Source organism: Mus musculus, chromosome 4 (assembly GCF_000001635.26).
Source record: "Mus musculus strain C57BL/6J chromosome 4, GRCm38.p6 C57BL/6J".
Taxonomy (NCBI): Eukaryota; Metazoa; Chordata; class Mammalia; order Rodentia; family Muridae; genus Mus; species Mus musculus.
This window is the reverse complement of record NC_000070.6, coordinates 52813411-52830239: the sequence shown is the minus strand read 5'-3', so window position 1 is coordinate 52830239 and position 16829 is coordinate 52813411. Positions and strand designations below refer to the sequence as shown.

The window sequence follows — 16829 nt, the reverse complement described above, 5'->3', positions numbered from 1 at the left end:
TGCAACCCAGGGGTTGATAACTGCTGATCTAGATAAGTATTTTATATCCATATGAATCAATATGAGTGGCTAATGAAAGAGGAAGTCACATTTAAAAGTGACAGCTGTGTTGACCAGCTTAGGACATTGATATCACTATCAATAGATAGAGGTTGCACTGTCATATATATCATCTCTACATGTGAGCAGACAAAGCCCTGCAACATTGCCTGACAGCTCAACCTCTTCCTTTTGTTATCAACAACCCTCTCCTTGCTGATCTTTCCAGTCTTCTGCTACTATTTGCATGGTACCCCATGCTTTTATCCTTAGCCTGAGCTCTTCTAAATATAAGTCTTACATATTCACCTGCTTAGTTGTCACATTTACTATACAATTTGCATGTCAGCCATGATATTCTTAAAATGATACTTTCTCACAGGTCCACTGCATTCACAACTTTTGCTCTTTCAGTGATCAGTGAGAGCATCTTTAATAAACCGTGCTGAGAAAATGAGATACCCACATGAAGAGGAATTAAATTAGATCCACATTTATCAACCTGTATAAAAGTCGACTCCAAATGGACCAAAACCCCCAATTTAAAAAAAAACGAAAGTACTAGAAGAAAACATAGGCACCACCCTAAATGACACAGGTGTAGGAAAGAACTTTCTGAACTAGACTCCACTTGCTCAGGAATTGAAAGCAACGACTGACAAGTTAAAACTCATAAAACTAACAAGCTGGCGTGAGAGATGACTCAGCCAGCAGTTAAGAATACCGGCTGCTCTTCCAGATAACCCAGGTTCAATTCCCAGCAGCCACATGGCAGCTTGCAAATGTCAGTAAGCCCAGTTTGAGGAAATCCAATGCCCTCTTCTGGCCCTATGTACTACATGCATATATTGCACATACATACATGTAGGCAAAACACTCACATAAAGTAAAAATAAACCATCAAAAATAGACCTAGCATATATCCCAGCTATACTACTTCTTGATGTATGCTTGAAGGACTGGACATTGCACTCTATAGAAACTTGCTTGATGATATTAATTGCTGCTTGATTCACAATATCTTTGAAATGGGAGCAACCAAATGTCCATCAGCTGACGAGTAGATAATTAAAGTGTGGTGTATATATACACAATCAAAATGTTTCCAGTGGTAAAGAAAAGTGATATCATGAAGACTTCAGGTAAATGAATAGAACTGGGAAACACTACACCAAGCAAAGTAAACCACACTAGAAAGACAAACACCATATGTTCTTTCTTATTTGTGGATCATACTTTGAATCATTTGTTTTGTGTGTATAACTTAGAATTTACATAGAAAGATGGAGAGAAGAAGAGAGTTGGTGTGATACAGAGGGAGAGGCAGGTATTATAAGTAATACTAAGCATATTTTGACAAGCTATAGGAAAGCATACTATTTTATAAAGTTACTTAACAACACATACAAATGCACACACACACACACACACACACACACACATAAGCACATGTGCATGCACACATACGTGCACACACGCACATGTGCACGGTATCAATGGAGTTACCCCACATGATGCGACAATGATACCTCCAGACTATTTGACAAGAAAGTGTTTCCTATCAGTTTGCACGAATGTACCTGGAGGTGGTTTCCAAAGGTGGTTCATAGCCAGTGAGTTCTCCCTTAGACCTTGAAATCATGGCTGCTCTGTGAGAGCTAAAGTGGTAAAGCTTCCAAAACAAAACTCATTCACCAAAGTCAATCACCTGTGCACTGAAGTATGGAAGACCAATGAATGTAAACATTACAAACAAAGAATAAACTGGATGTTGCTCCAGAGAAGCAGACATGAACTGTGGTGTGATTCAGTCAGGCACATTCCAATGAACTGTTTCCTCTCTAAATACAGTAAGGGCTGCAGCAGAGGTGGGGGCTACTCCCAATAGAACAAGTAACAGTGATGAAGTAATTAAAGCGCGATCCAAGATTGCATACACAGGTTTATCTGTGGGGTACACAAAACATCTAGACTATAAAAAAAGCTTACTCCCCAAACTCTTAAATTAGAGGACCTTGTTTAGGCTACTGACCCAACCAGAGCAACTGAGGCCACGTTACTGGGTTTTGCCTCTGAGCAGCTTCATAAGCTATTCCAGAGGACATTTCTCATTCAGATATGTCCTCTACAAACTGTGGACTCTTAGCCCAAACCAATATTATATTGTGGTCACTGTTTACAATGAGCTATTTAAGTAGAGATGAAATAAAAATAACCGTCCCTCCCTTTGGAGAATTTTGAGTTGACAGACTGTAGTATCAGATGGCCGAGAGTGAGAACTTCTCTCGTACATGCTGAGGGCATTTGAATTAAGATCACCAGAAGGATTCTACCCCCACTGAATCCTTACATGCTTCTTATAAACTTCTTCCCTAAATCCATGCACCAGTGACTGACTTATTTTTTGTGAGTCCTGTCTTGCTCAGGTATGGGTCTCACATAGTAACTTCTTTCCTTCATTTTTCCCTTCCCTTTTCCCTTCCTCATTCTACCTCCCGCCTCTGTTTCTCTGTCTCTTTCTCTCTCCCCCTCATTACTTTCTTCTTCTTTTTCTTTATTCAGATCCTCTGTGTTTTGGGTGAGGATCTCAGTGTGTGATCACAGCTGGCTCTATAATCCTTCTGTCTAAGCCTCCACAAGGTTGGGATTACAAGAGTTCACACCAGTGCTGGGGTGATGCTTATGTGTGATCATCTCTCCTTTCTTAAACATAAGGTCCACATGAAGCTTGTCTGCAGTAGCACGAGATACACTTTCACAGGATGAAGCCATCATTTACATAATTTCAAGGAAGTAACATACATGTCAGCTTTGTGTTCAGATTCTAGGAGGATTTAATAGAAAAGGAAAAGACATTAGTTTGTATCATGGTGACATCTTAGTCTGCAGTTTTGTTCAATCATATTGAACACATTTATGAATGTTTTAGTCCATATATTTTAAAGACAGATACAATATCTCTTTTAAACTACACTCAACATAGAGTAGGGGTCTTTCTTTATCAGTCCTACATGGTCAGTTAAGCAACATGTTTTTAAAATGTCTTTTCAACAGTGCTGAGGGGTTAAAGCTAAATCCTTGTACATGCTGTATCGAGCTACAATTCCAGACCGGTTGTTTAATGTGTTAATAATTTGGGTGGGTAATTGATGAATTTATTAAGACACTGAAGTATAATATGAAATCATTTCATCTTAGACCCATAATTCCGGATCTCCCATTTTTATATTTCTATTGAAGCACATAAATAAAAATATAATTTTGCAATCCTTATCATGATATTCTTGTTATGTTATAGATATTTATCCTTCTTCAACATATGCAACCTAAATAAGTTGTCATTCAAAGTTGGTCTTTCCAAATCTGAAAAAAATAAATTTAACATTTTAATGTTCAGAAACTAGAAGAGTACCAGATAGTGATGGTCATATGTACATGCTAACTTAAAATATCTTTCTTTTTAAATGCAGAGATATTTGCAAATCACTGAGAAAATGTCACTTCAGAATTTTCTAACAATTCTGCATCCTTATTATATTACTTATTTTCATGGTTATGTCACTGCTAGACAGTGAGATCATTTAGTAGGTCAAATAGAAAAATAGGTAGCTACATCATTTTAAGTTTATACTAATATGCAATAAGTACTAACTACCTTCTTGACAACATATTTCTATATAAATGATTCATTGATATAAAACATTTTACAAGGCAAATCAGGATATATGACATAATGGTAGTTGTGATTAAAATTAGTGTTTTCTGGGAAATTGGCTTGTATTATTATGCAGTTCTCTCAACAATTTGAAGATTTATCTAGATGAGTATGCCTTATTTCAATATTATTTGAGGACAGAAGTTAAGATAGCACTGAAGGGGTTTTTCATCAACAATTTTTTCACAGCCATTTTTACTTCTTTGTTCCGTAGACTGTAGATAATAGGATTTAGCATTGGTGTTAGTCCAGTATATATTAATGCCATAAATTTATCAATTTCCTGTGAGTTTACAGATGAGGGCTTCAGGTACATGGAGAGAGCTGTCCCATAGAACAGAACCACCACAGTCAAGTGGGCTGCACATGTTGAAAAGGCTTTGCTTCGGCCATCCATTGAGCTGATCCTCAAGATGTTGGAGAGGATAGATGCATAGGAGACACAAATGAGCAACATTGGCAATGGGAGAAGAAGAATGCTGATCACCAGCATAATTAACTGTACCATGGAAGTGTCTCCACAGGCCAATTTTAAGAGAGCCAGAATTTCACAGGTGAAATGATTGATGATGCTGTTACCACAGAGAGACAGATGAATCACAGGTCCAGTTTCCACCAAGGCAGTGAGGCAGCCTGTAACCCAGGAGCTGCCTGCAATCTGTACACAGACCCTCCTGTTCATAATAATGGGATATCTCAGTGGGTTACAGATGGCCACATACCTGTCATAGGCCATCATAGAGAGGAGCACACATTCAGTGGAGCCCATGGCAAGAGAGAAGTACATCTGCGAGGCACATCCCGAGAAGGAAATGGTGTTTTTCCCTGAAACAAAGTTTGCCAGCATAGGAGTGAGAGCAGAAGAGGTATACCAGATGTCCAGAAATGAGAGGTTGCTGAGGAAAAAGTACATGGGAGTGTGCAGATGAGAATCAAGGATAGTGATGGAGATCAGAATAGTATTTCCCAGCAAGGTGATCAGATACATCAGCAGACACAGCACAAATACGGTGACTTCAATTCTGGGGTAGTGCGAAAATCCCAGAAAAACAAACACTGTGACAGAGGTCCAATTTCCCTGAACCATTTTATGGTAGTATATTCATATGTATGTCCTAATTACAGAGCAGAAATATATAAAGCAACCAATCCTGCTTTAAATTTTCTCACAGTTTTTCCTTCATATGAACTTTGGCTTTGTATTTAAGTGCCTCTCTAAATTGAGAGTATTATTGTAGAAGTGCACGTTTGAACAATTGGTTATTAATATAACTTAGCCACGAAGTCACCAGTAAATGGTGAACTTGCTGCTTTTGCAGCAAGACCTTTCCTCCTGTTAAGATGGAGCGAGAGAAGAATTCATTAAGTAAACATGGTAAGAGAATAACAAAAGAAGCAATCGTTTGCTCCCCCCTTATTGCAAAACTACATTTGTAGATCAGCTACAAATGTGTTTTTACCTTTAAGTTACTAAGATGATTTTCTTCTCTTAGCTTGGTAATATTCTTCATGAAGGAAAATCTCTAGCTCCCAAGTTCACAGTTTCTTTTGCCAGTCCTAGAGAGATGCTCACAATGGTTTGGAGAGTCGATACGTAAAATAATGTACAGATTTCTGAAGATATAAAAGAAACTAATTGAAGACCTTGAACTTTGGGAAACAAATCGGAGTTTCCCTTTGAACATAAGAAAGTGATGATGGATATTCTCATGGTGAAAAATACCTAATGTCTGCATTTTTCATGTCTGTAGTTGCCTTAGCGACTGAGCTACAGAAACATTCTCCAAAGGACCAGCCTCTGCCTCCGGAAGACAATTTAGTCTATTTGTTGCTTTTGAAAAATTTCCCATATTGCAGCAAATTAAAGTTGCAAATCTGTCAGAACAGCATTACAAACACTGAAACTCCAGGGATGATGTCCCATAGATCCAATTATCACCAGTAGTTTGCTTAGTCTAATTGTGCTGTTATTCAAACAAGAAATAAGCATGTTCCTATTGTCACTGCTTTGAGGAGGAGGAACTTTACTCTTTTTCAAATATGCTATGAAGTAAGTTAGGCTTGCTGCATTGATGTAAAAGAAAAAGATAGTGTCATCTTTCTCTTTCAACTAGGAGAGTTTCATAGTATGCATGAGACAAGCTGTGCTAGATATGGAAGCATCAAGATGGGTGAACAAGAGCCTGGGTAACTGCTCTTCCTGATGATGGCTTAATGAGAAGACTTACAGGCAATCTTTATGGAAAATGAAATTGCACCTGATGAAGGAATGCATTTCATATGGGGAAGTTAGCTGATGCATATAAAAGCATCTTGACGTTAGAATGCTAATGGCTGGCTTTATCCCGCTGAGCTGTATCACACCAGTTTACAACTAGCCTGCTTTTGAGAGATGCTCTGAAGTTTGACACTGTATGGTGGTATGGGGGAAATACATGGACAAATGTTTGCTGTGAAATTGTAGCTGAATAACACTATTCTCATTTAATAGATTATAGCCATGGCCATTATATAATCTACTTCACTTATCAAATGCCTCTTCATTTTCAGATAAAGATAGTTATGTATTTGACCTATTGCCTAAAATTAAGCCATTACAATCCAAACCCTATATTTACTAACTTGTATTTGCAATCAACATGTACCCTTTGGGTCTACTGTTTATTCACTCTTATCCATGGGCCTGGGATCATGTGTATAATTAATACTTTTTAACTTTAGGATTGCATTGTTCACAAAAAGGGCTAAACACTTTCCACTTCCACATGTCATTTCTGTTTTCTGGACAAATTGGAGAGTCTTGCGGACTTCAGTTGAGTTGTAAAAGGGAAGTGTCAGTATTTATTAGGGTCATTGTGAGGAAAGAGATATTCTGTAAAGGAACTGACACAGTACCCAATGTGCTAGGTACTTGAATATTAGAATTTTCTCTAGTCAGAAAACTAGAAGTAATCCTAGATCCCTTATCCTCTTTGGAATATGGTTTATTAATTCTTTGAGAATCTCTTACAATGTATTTTTTCACTTTTTCTTTGTTTTGTCTCCCCCTCAAACTCCCCCCTACAGATTTTCCCTACAACTATAACTACCCAACTTCATTTTCTCATTTTCTCTCTTTCTAAAATAAATAAATAAATAAATAAATAAAATAACCAAAACCCAAAAACCAAAAAAAACAAAAACAAAAACAGAAACACTCCAAACCCCCCACAACAGCAACAAAATACACAAATGAAACAAAAAATCAAAATAGAGAAACAGAAAATCAATGAGACAAAACCACCATAATGAAATAAAAACACACTCACACAAAACCCTCTGTGGACTTTATTTTGTGTTGTCCAACTACTCCTAGGTGTGAGGCCTGTCCTAGAGTTGGTTGGTATACCCAATGACACTCCATTGAAGAAACCATTTTTAGTTTGCTAGTGGGTATCACTTACAAATGGCTTCTTAGGGATGATAGCCTATTTCCACTTCTCCTCCGTGCTGAGACCCTATCTGGCTTGAAGCTGTGTAGGTTTTATGTGTGCTGCACAGTCTCTGTAAATTCATGTGCATGCCAATGCTGCTGTGTCTGGAAAACACTGTTCCTTGGATGTATCTACCATTTCTGGCCCCTAGAATCTTTCCATCTCCTCTTCCACACAGATTGCTAAGCCTTGAGGTGTGTGTGTGGGGGGGGGGGTAGGGGGGGGAACGACTTGATAAAGACATTCTATTTAGATCACTTAGAACTCAGTATTCTAATGTCTCTCACTTCATGTTTCTCAGTTATAGGTTTCTGTGCTAATTCTCATCTACTTTAGCAGTGCCAGATACAGTTTCCATCTGATGGCATTTGATCTAAATTGAACTTAAAAGTGGTTGGTTAGCCTCATACCATTTGTGCCACTATTGTACTGGTATACAGGCTGCAGTTTTAGTTTACAAGGTTTGTAGCTGGGTAATATTAATAATCTTTCTCCTCTGGTAACATGAAGGGTACCTTCCATCACGATGGATACTTGTTGGTAAGGGTGAAATGTCTAGTTTGGGTACCAGCTTGATTTCTCTGTGCTTGATAACCCAATTAAATGTTGCCTTCAGCAATAGGTCCTTACTATTGGGTTGTGGAGATCAGACAATAGCCTTGCAATGGCCTCATGCAACCTATCTTATTCATATTGGTCCCGACTGCTCCTCCTTAATTCCTCCCTGATCCATCCATGCTTCCTCATCTCGCAACATCATTTTTTTTTAATCCATCCAACAAGAAGCCACAACTTTATTAGTGATAGAAACAGTACAAATTTTAAACCAAGCTGTAGTTCCACTTTTCAAACACCAAAAAGGGGGGAAGGGGGGGTTGTCTTCGCTGTCAAATAGTTACATTGTTAATTCCATAGTAGCATTTACAATATCGTTACTGTTGTTTTGCTCTTGATATGTTTGCTTGTGACATGACCAATTCTATGTCCTTAACTTCCACACCCGTTTCATCAACCTCCTCTTCTTCACTCTCCTCTTGGACGGTTGGAGTCTGAGTGTTTTCCTGAATGTTTGAAACAGCGTCACCTTGAACTTTGAATTTTTCAGCAGCTGCTAACTGTGCTTGCTGAGACAAATCTTCAATCTTGGCTTCCCCAAACACTATGTAGGTGTCTGAAGCTGGGCTCTTGTAGACATCTGGTTTTGTGATGACAAAGAGGATACTTTTAGATTTTCGGATAGTGAGACTCTTGTAACCCCTGTAACCTGTCGAAGACCCAGTTTGGACATAGCCTTCCTTGCCTTCTTCTCACTCCGACTCTGCGTGGCTTTACTAACAGGTTCTTCATCGATCTCAGCTGCGGCTGCCAGCTGGGCTTGCTGCGTGGCCGTCTGTGTGGAGTCTTGTTCCTTGAGCTCTGGCACTGACTCATCACTGTCAGACTCTGTTCCCAATCCTGTCTCAGCCTGAGGCTGTGGCAACTCCTGCTCTGTAGCAGGGACGGTTTCTGTGGCTTCACCGGGTATTTTGTGCGAAGATCACGGAACCAAGATGGTGGCAGCTCAACATCATTTTTTTTACCCACTGAGTTCAATTTGTGCTGCCATAGGCTGATGGATGTGTGTGTGTGTGTGTGTGTGTGTGTGTGTGTGTGTGTGTGCGCGCGCGCGCGCGCGCGCATGTGTGTGTAGGTCGGGTTCATCTGTTAGAATGTGGTCAACCGGTCAACCTACTGGGGCTACCTTAAAGAAACCTACTGGGGATCCAGCTCCCCTTTGGGAGACCGTGGAGAAAACATATTTTGATCTGTATATGAAGTAGCCCTCTCAGCTTTTCATGTGTTGAGAGGGTAGACCACAGTTGCTGGTGCCGTCTTGAGATCCAGCCTAGGGGGATATATGTTACTACAGGCAGACTCTCAGGAGTGGCTTGCTTTTGCACACATCATCTCTTTTTCCTGATCACTATGAAGTAAACAACTCTCTTTTACTGCATGCTTTTTCTGCCTGGCATGAAACAATCTAGACTGAACCTTTGGAAACTGTGAGCCAAAATATTTAATTCCTTCCTTTAGATGGCTTATACTAGGCTTTTTATCAGTAATAAAAAGTAACAAATACATTTGTGTAATAAATCTTTGATTTTCAAAAGTTAAAAAGAAGATTCTGGGTGTTCTGCAGGAAGGTCTATCAAACATTTTGCTAAGCCTATGATATACTTTGAATAAATGTTGCGCCTGTTGTGCAAGAGGGACACACAGTTATTACAGCACCCGTTGCGGGAAAACAGGAGCCTTTCTCAATTAAACCATTTTAATTATGCATTGAAACCAATTAACCAGATGTGGGTGAGATCCTTTCTGCTCCCCCCTCCCTTGTATTTTTGTTCCATTTAAAACTTGTCCTTCATTGTATGGGTGAAATGGTGGCTGGATTAATGGCTTATACTATCCTGTGTTTTATAACAAGATAGTGGAAATCATTTAACCTTTGTCTTCTTATTCTAGATCATTTTTATTTCTTTAGTTCTGGAATGATCCTGTTTATTTTTTCAAACTCTCTGCCTAGATTTATTTCTAAACAGAGTTTCTCCATGTAGCCCACTCTGACCTTAAATTCTCAAATTCATTATGTGCTCTAGGCTGGTTCTAAACTAGTGATTTTCCTATCAGCCTTTCAGGTACTGGAGTTACAGGCATGTGACACCATGCCTGATCATGCTTGTGTTTAAAGTGAGATGACATTAATCTATATTTTATAATGCAAAGGATTGATCTCCGAATAAGACCTAGTCCTCCAATCCCCCCAAAGGATATCTCTTATATTCATTGCTTCCTTTTAAATTCTGTCTAAACTATTTAGTAGCGTTCATTTTTATAAACCTTGTACTATTTCTGATGGTTTCTATCAGTTATTTTATTTTAATTCTATTATAAACAGTATTTAAGATGAAATATTTCCTAGTTATTTGTTGTTGTACCTGTGTCATGTAACCTGATACATCTTGACAGTTGGGTCAAATGTCTTACTTTTAAGAACAGTTGTGTGGTGTGGATTCCTTCTCTCTCTCTCTCTCTCTCTCTCTCTCTCTCTCTCTCATGTGTGTGTGTGTATGTGTGTGTGTGTGTGTGTGTGAGAGAGAGAGAGAGAGAGAGAGAGAGAGAGAGAAATTATACATCCACAAACCAGTTGCTTCTGAATAGTAATAGTTTGTCTTTCTTTTTATTTCTAATTCTTTAGTATTTTTCTTGCCTTGTACATCAGATATGACACCTAGTACAATGTCATACAGAAATAGAGATGGTGCATACTCTTTAACTGTTATTTATTTAGATTATCCAACAGACTTTATACCATTGTTATGCTTTATGTATATTCCTATATCTAACTAATACTTGGAGGATGTGATGACTAATTTTGTTGGTGAGGTAAGCAAGTTAAAGAATGGTTTAGCAAGCTATACTTTTACTTAGTTTAGATCAGGTATGTGCCCCTCTCCATACAATGCTCCTAGCAACCTATTAGCAATCTAGGATCTCTGCCACACTTGTTGCTTGGGTAGAAGAGAAGGAATAAATAATTGTTTTAAACAATGGAAAGAAACAACTCCTCTTAACAACTCCCTCAATAATATATTTATTCAAACACATCCCAGAACATTACCCTGAAACTAATGGCAACAGCCAGTCTGGCCAAGATTGGTTCTGAGTCCACTTGGTACTCTAAGTAAAATTTTAAGGCAAATCCTCACCATGTGTCTTTGCAAAATTGGATGTGCATATGATTAAAATAACATACATTATGGGAAGAGACATTCGAATATCAAGATAGTCCTGTTAAACTTAATCTGTCAGTCAAAGCAAAGAACCACCACACTATGCTTCCTGGCAACTATGGTGGTTTGAATACGGCCCCATAGATTCATGTTTGAATGCTTGGCCTATAAAGAGTGGCAATATTAGGAAGGTAGCCTTGTTGGAGCAGGTATGGCCTTGTTGAGGAAATGTGTCACTGTGGAGGTAGGCTTTGAGGCTATATAAGCTCAAGATGCGCTCAATGCAACAATCTCCTCCTTGCTGCCTGTGGATCAAGAGAACTCTTAGCTCCTTCTTCAGTGCCATGTCATCCTGCATGCCACCATGCTTCACACCATGAATGACGATGGACTAAACTTCTGAAACTAAGCCAGCCCTAATTAAATGTTTTCTTTTATAAGAGTTGCCCTGGTCATGGTGTCTCTTCTCAGCAATAGAAACCCTAAGATAGCAACCAAACTTTCCTCTTTTCAGCTTCAGCCCCTAAAAAAAAAAGGTACCTCAAACAATAATCCAGGTCCTTGAATATTCTCATTATGTGGTCCAGGGTTAGTCTTGACAGCGTGTTCCTTTACAATCTGTACTATTGTTTCATATTGAATAAAGATTTTAAAGATGCAGGTTACTTTGCAATCTATGTGATTTGTTTCATTCTTTAATAAGATGCCAAGAACCTAGAGGGCCCAGACTTCAACTATGCACAACTAATCATTTAAGACATAAAGTTAGTACTGTGCACTGCTGAGTGCATCTGTGAGAGCATTTGCAGAGATTCAAATAAGCAGGGAAGATTTTACATGGAATGTGGGCAGTGGAATGCAATAGCTGCACACTCAGATGGGAGGAAAGGGGAAAGGGAAAGTCACAAGACAGATGTCTCTGCTTTCTGGCACCCTGAGCTGACCAACCTCCTCAGGACATCATATGCTTTGCCTCAGGCACAAAGCAATTCATCTAGTCAACCTTGAACTGAAGTCTCAAAACTGTAGGCCAAAACAAGTAATATCTCCTTTAAAATTGTTTATCTCAGGTATTTGTCACAGTAGGAAAAAAAAAACCCAAAAAACAAAAAACAAAAACAAAAACAAACAAACAAAAAACCCAAAAAACCCTGAGTAACCCAGAAGAGACTGAAGTTAGTCATTTTGACATCTTTGCAGCTATGACATCGCTGAACTCTGGTGTTCAGATGCCCAAGTGTCTTCTCAGCGATACAATGATTCTTTCTTAGAAGATGCATAGAGCATTGGAATTGTTACTTTCTGTGTGTGCTTCCATCAAGTATGAGATTCTGTTTTTATGTCTACATCCAATCACACAAATATCTCTTGTTTTATTAACATTACTAATCACACATGCCCTAATCTGTCACTGCTAAAGGATAAACCCTGAAAGATGAGAATCAAAGGGTGATTATTTTAAGGTGTTTATATAATAAGTAATTGAATCATCGTGAAAGAGTAACAGGCATTGAGTTGGAAGAACAAAAGAGGAATGAGCATCTGAAACGTGGTCCTGATGGTAATTTAAAAGAACCAGTAAGATTAAAGCCAGTGACTTGTAGTGGTGAGTAGTCAAGACATGAATCTCTGTTGTTTGCTCCTGCATTGAGAACTCAAAGAAACCCAGATGGTCTACTTTAGAGCGGTGCATGTGTACGTGTGTGTGTGTGTGTGTGTGTGTGTGTGTGTGTGTGTGTGTGTGTGTGTGTGCATTTGTGTGCATTTGTGTGCATTTGTGTGTTTATGAGATGGAATAGTAGAAATGTTGGGGGAAAGCACTAACATTGTCTGTAAAGGTAATGAGTTGAGATTTTCCTAGTAGAACTTTGCTGCTGCTTACAGCCTGTCAATGGTTTGCCTTTATATGCTTAAGTGTGATGCAGAGCATAGGGTTAGTCTATGACCCCCTTGAAAGAGATGACAGTAGATAGTGTAGAAACACTGATGCTTGTCCTAGGCCAACACTCAATGTGAACTACAGTGCAGGCCAGGGGTGATCACAGAGGCTGTCAGGTTAAGGTGCTCTTTTGCTGATGTAACAGAGGCATTACCAAATCAACTCATCTAGAATTTCTACTTCATTGCTTTCTATTGCCCAAACAGGAAAAGAAAAACAACAACAAAACTCCAAGCAAACAAATGAATAAAGATAGATTCTTCCCACCAGATGTTAAATAAATCATTTCATTAACAGGTACCAGTTTTAAATTATTGTGCTAAGTATAAAGAAATGAGAAGATAATGAATTCATAAACCCCTCCCTTAGTAACTTGCCGGTCTAACCAGGAAATACAGTGCAATGATAAAGGCTCTTAGGAGCTGAGGGAATGAATGAGCAACCTTTGCTGTGGTCTGGGGTGGCTTTATAATAAGCGTTACTAAAGACCTGCAACCACAGTTGATTCTGAAAAGCCTTTAATAGCAGACAAATGTGCCACAGAAATAAAAGTCCTCCAAGCAAGGAGAATAACATGCATTTAAACTTGCTTTTCAAAAATACCATTTTGCATCTGGGAAAAGATAAGCAGATCTGCAAGGCTGGTGTTTAAATGTAAAAGAGGGGGTTGTCAGTGGTAATGTTGGTGTTAGCATGTGGGGTAGTGTCTCTGATTGAATGGTTTTGTATTAACATTTAGGGGCTAACCAGGGTCAAACAGAAAAGCAATTATCAGCCATATAGCTTGTATTTTTAGTAATTCACTTTGCTGTGATTGACAAAGGTGATCAGAAAATGAGATAAAGTTGAAACAGAAAATTTCAAAATAAGAAAGAGTCGGAGTCCTGATAGGTTAAGAGTTTTGTGTATTACTTGGGTTATATCATCATCTGCTGTTCACTATTCAATATAACTCAGTTTGAGTAGTTTGAGTAACAGAGTGGAGCATACCATGAGAAGATTTAAAAACATTAAAATAATCTCTCAACCAAGATTATAGTGTAGCCTGGCAGAAGCTGGATTAATTGCGAATTTCGACTTGTGGTAGAAGTTCTTAGGAACTTTGGCAAAAGTGTATTTGTAAAGGGTACCAGGAACCCTGTTCAGTGATCACAGGAAGATTGCATGCCTGGTTAGATAACAACTGACATGTGACCTACACAAGAGCGATCAATATGGGAGCCTTGTAAAATTTATTTGATAATTCATTGAACTTTTAAAAAGAAAACAGCTCTTCATTCCTGGATTAACAAAAATCTCCTTGAAAAATCATTATGTTTCCCCAAAGATGAGTCAGGATTAAAGGAAAGACAACTTCATTTTCTAAGAAGTGAGACTATTAATAAAGTTGAAGATACTATGGAGTCACCCATGCATTCTAGAGCCAAAAGCCTGTTGAACCAAGATTAGGGCTGTTGCATAGAGAAGTGCGTTAATGTGCCAGCCCCGTCATTGCAAAATGCTCCAGGCTGACTATGTTACGTACTTTATGCTTTATTTCACAGTTATATTTTACATTTTACTCACTTTTTTTGGAGAATAAAGTTCAAGACTAGGTGTCAGCAGGCAAAGTATCTCATGAGGGCGCTACTTACAGATAACTCTTGGTGTGTTCACAAGCTCATTTGCCCGCCTGTCTGTCTGTCTGTCTGTCCCTCTTTTCTTCCCTTTCTCCCTTTTGTTATGAAGAAACTTGTTTTTTTGGCCATTTTACCCCTTTAAAAGTCTTATTTTAACTTAGTAGTCTCTTTGAGGGTCTTATCTTCAAATATGGTTACATCCTGAGATATTTGGGCCAGGACTTCAAATTATACAAAGCTAAGTTCATATAACATGCTGTACTCACTAGGTACAAGTGGATTTCATGTTTTTCAGGTACATATCCAGGGCATTGTAGAGAGTACAGCACCTTGAACGTGGGAAAAGTTTTACGTTATGTGAGTTAACATAACACCAATAGTCATACCTATTTGTTATTGAGAAATGATATTCCTTCCTTCCTTCCTTTCTTTCTCCTTTGTTTTTTATCCTTTCTTTTTTATCTTTCTCCAGTAGCTTCTAAAGAACAAAGTCAATTAACTGGAGCCCAAAGAAATAAAGTAAGAGAGTCCAGGAATATGAGGTAAAACCAAGGAGTTTGCAAACTATGGGAAGTTAGATATAAACTGTGGTGGAACATAATGGACAGGAAAGTGGACATTTGTGTGAAAAGATGAACTACAGATAAGTGAGTGTGTTTGGCCAAATGGAGATTTGTTCTGCAAACAGGCCTATGTACAATATTCAACACAGCTCTACACTATTGAATATTGATAATTATTATTTTAACTATTACATAGCTTCTTTTGAAAAAATGTTTTCACACACACACACACACACACACACACACACACACACACACACACACACACACATTGGCATAGTTTGTATAATGTTACCTGTACACGTCTGACCTCAGGACTAGCAATTGGGGTTCTTCCCTGGAGAAAACCCTTTCTCCCACTCTGAGCATGCTCCAGTTACACTAACCTCTTGTCTAGAGTTAAGGCCCCACCATCTCTCCCCTGTTCATGTTAGCAGCTCCATTGGTATCACCATTGTTGTTCAGGCCTTGTTCAGGCAGCCATGTTGGTAAAACTCCATGGGTGTAGTTTCTCTGATGTTCCTAGGAGACAGTCTCATAGCAACCTTTCCATTCCTCTGGCTCTTCCCATCCTTCTGCCCATTGTCTACAGTCATTCCTGAGTCTCAAGTGTAGGAGCTGAGTTGTAGAGGTACCAGCTGGGACTGGGCATCTACAGGAGCTCTTATTATCTGTGTTTGAATCAATCGCAGTTTTCTGTAATGGCCTCCATCCATTCCCAAGAGAAGTCTCTTTGATATTGGAATGAGGACTACACTTGTCTGTAGGTGCAAAGACTGATACTTCGAGCCTGGTTAGGAATTACACTGGTTTGGCAGAGTGGCAGTTCTTAGTTTCATCTCCAAGGTCCATTTTGCTTGCCCTGGGTAGTTGACTAGGTTCCAGAACTAGCATTGGTTCCCTTTTGTTGAGGCAGTCTTAGGCCTATTAGAGAGCAGCCATTACCACAAGGATATCAAGGACACTATTGCACCCTTAGGCTTATTGCGCCATGCTGGTCATAGTTGTTTCCCACTGGCATCATAGGTAAGTAGAACTGATGTTTGCTTCTCTCCCTTGGAAGCTACTCTTCAGGGAGGAGACTTTCAGGTTAGATACAGCTCTGATCTTCCAGGTTCTGTGTCTGAGTGCAGGGTGTTTCCAGCAATTGGAAATTTCTTTCCACCTCTGGGAGACAATAAAAGGGAAACAGCTAGATCCTATAGACAGTAATATCCTTTAATGTTTGGGGGTCTTTCAGACAATTTCAACTAACCACTCAAAACATACAATACTAACAAGGACTTCTCATGCCTTTGTCAGATGGTCTACCGCTCTTAGGAATATTATTGTCAGCCCAGATGAGAAAATTTCATTTTTCAGACTTCCTTATTGTTAGTTAAATTTACTAGTCTTCCTTCCTCCCTCCCTTCCTCCCTCCCTCCCTCCCTCCCTCCCTTCCTCCCTCCCTCCCTCCCTCCCTCCCTCCCTTCCTTCCTCCCTCCCTCCCTCCCTCCCTTCCTTCCTTCCTTCTTTCCTTCCTTCCTCCCTCCCGCCCTCTCTCTCTCTCTCTCTCTCTCTCTCTTTCTTTCTTTCTTTCTTTCTTTCCCTTCCCTCTTCTCCTCCAAGTTCCCCCATCCACTCCTCTATTTCTCTTCAGAAAAGGGCAGGCCTCCCATGGATATTAACCAGGCATGTCATATCAAGTTGCAGTAAGATTAAGCATTTC

The 16829-nt window shown here is 39.2% G+C and overlaps 1 protein-coding gene, 1 long non-coding RNA gene and 1 pseudogene across 2 annotated transcripts; all 3 read right to left on the bottom strand.

Moving 5' to 3' along the window:
- Window positions 1–1970: 1970 nt before the first annotated feature.
- On the bottom strand, window positions 1971–15636 carry 4930552N02Rik (RIKEN cDNA 4930552N02 gene). The gene is made up of 4 exons (NR_040661.1): window positions 15508–15636; window positions 14825–14887; window positions 4477–4579; window positions 1971–2863 (listed from the first exon to the last, which is right to left on the bottom strand). It is a non-coding gene; the product is annotated as an RIKEN cDNA 4930552N02 gene (long non-coding RNA).
- Window positions 3882–4841, bottom strand: Olfr275 (olfactory receptor 275). Its single transcript, NM_146858.2, has one exon. It carries the CDS (start codon window positions 4839–4841, stop codon window positions 3882–3884), a length of 960 nt encoding a protein of 319 aa, NP_667069.2.
- Window positions 7998–8787, bottom strand: Gm12482 (predicted gene 12482; annotated as a pseudogene).
- Window positions 15637–16829: the final 1193 nt, after the last annotated feature.